This window comes from Sorex araneus, chromosome 6 (genome assembly GCF_027595985.1).
Source record: "Sorex araneus isolate mSorAra2 chromosome 6, mSorAra2.pri, whole genome shotgun sequence".
In the NCBI taxonomy this organism is placed as follows: domain Eukaryota; kingdom Metazoa; phylum Chordata; class Mammalia; order Eulipotyphla; family Soricidae; genus Sorex; species Sorex araneus.
This window is the reverse complement of record NC_073307.1, coordinates 89,736,535-89,741,518: the sequence shown is the minus strand read 5'-3', so window position 1 is coordinate 89,741,518 and position 4,984 is coordinate 89,736,535. Positions and strand designations below refer to the sequence as shown.

General features: G+C 54.2%; 1 protein-coding gene across 1 annotated transcript in view; it reads right to left on the bottom strand.

Annotated features, from left to right (window-relative positions):
- Nucleotides 1-2,707: 2,707 nt before the first annotated feature.
- The window catches only part of C3AR1 (complement C3a receptor 1), a 14,071-nt gene continuing 11,794 nt past the window's right edge, over nt 2,708-4,984 (bottom strand). The window contains exon 2 of the mRNA XM_004610650.2: nt 2,708-4,200. Within this exon, the coding sequence (XP_004610707.2) occupies nt 2,967-4,190 (1,224 nt within the window). The 5' untranslated portion in view covers nt 4,191-4,200 and the 3' untranslated portion in view covers nt 2,708-2,966. The remainder of the gene's footprint in view (nt 4,201-4,984) is intronic.

Genomic DNA, 4,984 nt, shown 5'->3' with positions numbered 1-4,984 from the left:
ACGTGGGCCAGCCCTTGACGTCTGTGTTCCCCCTGAAAGATGCAGCTGTGTACTATCTCTGTACTATCTTTGCACTCTCTCCGGCCCCTGGAGTCTTAGGAAATGACAATGTGTGAGGCCGAGTCTGATGTGTGAGAAGACCGGATGCATCGGGGAATAAGGCCATCGAGAAGCTTATAGAAAGGAAGAGAAAAGATTCCGTTATCAGTCGGCAGAGGAAGCGAGGGAGGGCTCACAAATTCCCTGCCTCTCGAGGAGTAAGGGTCTCAAGGCCTTAGCCCTCCGTCTTGTCACTCCTAATGCTTATTTCATTGTGGTGCTAGAAAGTCGGAATATTTCCTTTGTCCTGCACACAGGGATGTTCCCAGTAGCTAGCATGGAACCGTGTGCTCTGCCCAAACTCTCATAATCCCTTTTCCTTGGTGCATTGTTTTTTATTTTATTTATTTATTTTTGCTTTTTGGGTCACAGCCGGCAATGCACAGGGGTTACTCCTGGCTCTGCACTCAAGAATTACCCTTGGCGGTGCTCAGGGGACCCTATGGGATGCTGGGATTTGAACCCGGGTTGACCGCGTGCAATGCAAACGTCCTACCCGCTGTGCTATCGCTCCAGCCCCCATTGTTTTTTATTTAAATCACCACCACTGGGGCAGGAAAGATAGAACAATGGGTAGGGCTCTTACTTTGCCTGTGACTGCCTCAGGTTTGATACTTGGCGTCCCCTATGATGCCCGGAGTCAAGCTAGGAGTGGTCCCTGAGCCCAGAGCCAGGCGTACCTCCTGAGTCCTGCCAGGTGTGGCCCCCAAACATTCAGACACAAAAAAGAAAGGGCTGGGGCTGGAGTGATAGCACAGCGGGGAGGGCGTTTGCCTTGCACATGGCTGACCCAGGTTCAATCCCCAGCATCCCATACAATCACCCGAGCACTGCCAGGAGTAATTCCTGAGTGCATGAGCCATGAGGAACCCCTGTGCATCGCCAGGTGTGACCCAAAAACCAAAAGGAAACCAAAAAAACCATAACAAACAGAAAAGAAAAGGGGAGGGGGAAAGGAGGCGCTTGCCTTCTTGCCTTACATGCAGCTGACCCAGGTTCTATTCCTGGTGCCCCACAGGGTCCCCTGAGCACAGCCAGGAGTGATCTCTGAGGGCAGACCCCCGAGTAAGCCCTGAGCACTACCAGATGTGGCCCCCAAACCAAACCAAACAAATCCACCCCCAACAAGACCAAAGAATGAATGCTCTTCTTTCACTCAGCCTAGCAGACGTGGTTTAAAATGAAATCTGGAAAAGGATTTAGAGAATGCTTGGAAAAATAAAAAGTGCCGGGGAGCTGGAGAGTCAGCCCCAAGGTCTGGGGAGCTGGAGAGTTACCCCAAGGTCTGGGGAGCTGGAGAGTTACCCCAAGGTCTGGGGAGCTGGAGAGTTACCCCAAGGTCTGGGGAGCTGGAGAGTTACCCCAAGGTCTGGGGAGCTGGAGAGTTATAGCCCCAAGGTCTGGGGAGCGGTGTGCGTGCTGAAGGGCTGGGCGCGACCTGCTGGGAGTACCGCAGGATGCGGCCCAAGAGACAATTTATTTTTATCTATCTATATTCCTTCCTTCCTTCCTTCCTTCCTTCCTTCCTTCCTTCCTTCCTTCCTTCCTTCCTTCCTTCCTTCCTTCCTTCCTTCCTTCTCTCTTTTTCTCTTTTCCTTTCTTTCTCTCATTTCTTGCTTTTTCTTTTTTGCTTTCTTTTTCTCTCTCTTCTCTCTTTTTCTTTCTTTTACTTTTCTCTCTCTTCTCTTTTTCTTTTCTTTCTCTCTTATCTTTTTTTCTTTCTCTTCTCTCTTTTTCATTTTCTTTCTCTCCTCTCTTTTTCTTTTTTGCTTTCTTTTTCTCTCTTTTGCTCTTTCTCTCTTTTCTTCTTGCATTCTTGCTTCTCTTTCTCTTTCTCTCTTTTCTTTTTTGCTCTCTCTTTCTTTCTTTCTTTCTTTCTTTCTTTCTTTCTTTCTTTCTTTCTTTCTTTCTTTCTTTCTTTCTTTCTTTCTTTCTTTCTTTCTTTCTTTCTTTCTTTCTTCTTTCTTCACGCAGATATGTGATCAAGGCTAATTCCTGGCTCTGCTCAGGGACCATTTCTGGCGGGGCTAGGGAGACCATATGTAGTGCTGGGGATCAAAACTGAGGTTGATCACATGCAAGGCAAGTGCCCTACCCACTGTATTATTGCTCCAGTTCCCCCCCCCCCTCCCTTTCTTCTTTCCATACCTGGCTACGCTCAGGGCTTACTTCTGGCTTTGCATGTAGGGGTCTCTCTTGGCAGAACTCAGGGCACCATATAGGGTGCTGGTTATTGAACCTGGGTCAGCGAGTGCAAGGCAAACACCCTACCTGCTGTCCCATCACTGGCCCCCGAACAAAAACATATCGACGGAAATCTTTTAAAACATTCTAGAGCGTTACTCCTCACCCTTTCCCTGCCAGGGTCCCCTGGTGACCCTGTTCCCTGCCGCCGGCTGCCCTCCCGTTGGCCTCCTGTCCCTTGCACACGTGTTCCCTGCATTTCCTCAGTTTCCATCAGCGGCTCTCCCTGGGGGCCCCGTGGGTTGCCGCGTGAGCCTTGGCTGAGGAACTGCAGCTCTGGCGTCTTCATGACATCACACGGCTTAGCCTGGGGTCGAAAGAGAACAACGCCCACAAGGATTCTGAAACTGGGCATTTATTGGAAACAACACAGTTGGTCCCGGGCACTTCCTGGGCACCGGGCCCAGAGAATCTGCTGCGGGGTGGGGGGAGGGGAGTGAGGGGGACATTCCAGAACCTTCATTCGAAGGCGTGGGAAAGAATGGCCTCCCCGTTTTGGAGAAGCGTGGCCCCGACTCCGGGCTGGTCTCAGATGCCCCCCTGGCTCCTACCTCCGGGGTCTTCTCCCCCACGGGACTGCAGGCTCGTGGCCCCGGTCTCTGCGTCAGCGCTTCCTCCTCGGCTCACACAGCTGTGCTGGCGCTGTTCCCTTCGGAGACGCCTTTGGGGGGGGCACAGCTGGTGGTGTGGGTGGGGTCCTCGCTGAACGCGGCCTCCAGGATGCCCTGCAAGGACTGCCGCGCCTGTCGCCTGAAGTCCTTCCCCAGCAGGGCGTAGAGGAAGGGGTTGAAGCAACTGTTGGCCGTGGCCAGGGCGATGGACACGTGGTCCCAGAAGAGCAGCGCTTCCCCCGCAGGCGTCCCCGGGTCCGTGACGAGCGACAGCACGCCCACGACGTGGTACGGGGCCCAGCACACCAGGAAGACCACCACCACCGCCACCGACACGCGTAAGGTCTTGCTGCGCGACTGGTGGAAACGGCCCTGGCGGAGACGGCGGACGATGAGGCTGTAGCACACCACCATGACGACCGAGGGCAGCAGGAAGCCCAGCGCCAGCCTCGTGAAGGTGATGGCCACCTGCGGGGGCGCCACGTGGTGGTGGAACGTGGGCTGGCCCAGGTAATCGTACTGCCAGTGCAGCGCCAGCTCATCGGAGCCGTTGAATAAATGGTCAACGCCCAGCGCGAGCAAAGCGTTGGAGTTATTCAGGGGGTCCTGAGTTCTGGGAGGGTCCGTGGGGAAGGCACCGGGCACGGACGGGGGGATCGTGGCAGCGGATGGGAAAGCATGGTAATCCGGGTAATCGAAGGAGCCGTAGTCATAGAAGTCGTAGGTGCAGACGCTACGGTTGTCGATGACGAAGGTCTCGCGGTACACGAACACAGGTACGCACATGACGAAGGCGGAGGCCCAGATGCAGGCACAGATGACCAAGGCGGTCCTCACGTTGCGGTGGTTCTGGCACCAGATGGGCCGCAGCACCAGCAGGCAGCGGTCCAGGCTGATGGCCGTGAGCAGGAAGACGCTGGCGAACATGTTGAGGATGATGACGGCGGGGATGGTCTTGCACAGAAACCAGCCGTACGGCCAGTGCTCCTGGAGCACCAGGTGGGCCAGGGAGAAGGGCAGGGAGAGGCAGCAGAGAAAGTCGGCTAGGGTGAGGTGGAGGAACCAAACCGTGTTCACCGTCCGGCGCATCTTCAGGCCCGTGATCCAGAGCACCAAGCCGTTGCCCGGAAACCCCAGCAGGAAGGTGAGGCTGAAGATGACCATGGAGAGCACCACGGGAGGCTGAGCGAGAGGCTGCGAGCCTGTGGAATTGCCCTCGGCTGAGAGAGACTCCATGTCGGAACATCTGTGAGAAGGAGAAGCAGGAGACTGAAGAGATGTGTCCAGCCAGGAAGTCGAGGGTGAATTCCCAGCCCCGTAGACCCAAGCCCCGAGCCCCATGCTTCCTTCCTAGCAGGTCTGACTTTGGGGGTGGGGGTGGAAACTCCAAACAATAATAGTGAGTTTTTTGTTGAAAAAAAAATTTTTTTTTTCTTTTTGGGTCACACCCGGCACTGCACAGGGGTTCCTCCTGGCTCTGCACTCAGGAATCACCCTGGCAGTGCTCAGGGGACCCTATGGGATGCTGGGACTTGAACCCGGGTCGGCCGCGTGCAAGGCAAACGCCCTCCCCACTGTGCTATTGCTCCAGCCCCATGTTGGAATATTGAATGTAATCAAAGTAAAGAGAAAGTAAAGTGAAATTTATCAGCTACACAGGCGGGGTGGGGGGCTGGGGAGGTGGGGGGTGGGGAGAGAGGTTTACTGTGGTTCTCGGTGGTGGAATATGTGCACTGGTGAAGGGATGGGTGCTATGAGCATTGTATAACTGAGACTTAAGCCTGAAAGCTTTGTAATTTTGCACATGGTGATTCAACAAAAAATTAAAATTAAAATAAAAAAGAAAGAGTGATCCTTAAGGACTGCAGGATGTGTCTCTCTACCCCCTAAAAAAATGCCAGACACCAAAACTAACATTTATTGGGGCTGGGAGTGGGGGCGTTGCTGCTTTGATTAAAGCTGTAGTCAGTGGGTGGGAGTGACAGTCTAGTGGGGAGGGCGTTTGCCTTGCACGCAGACGGACCCGGGTT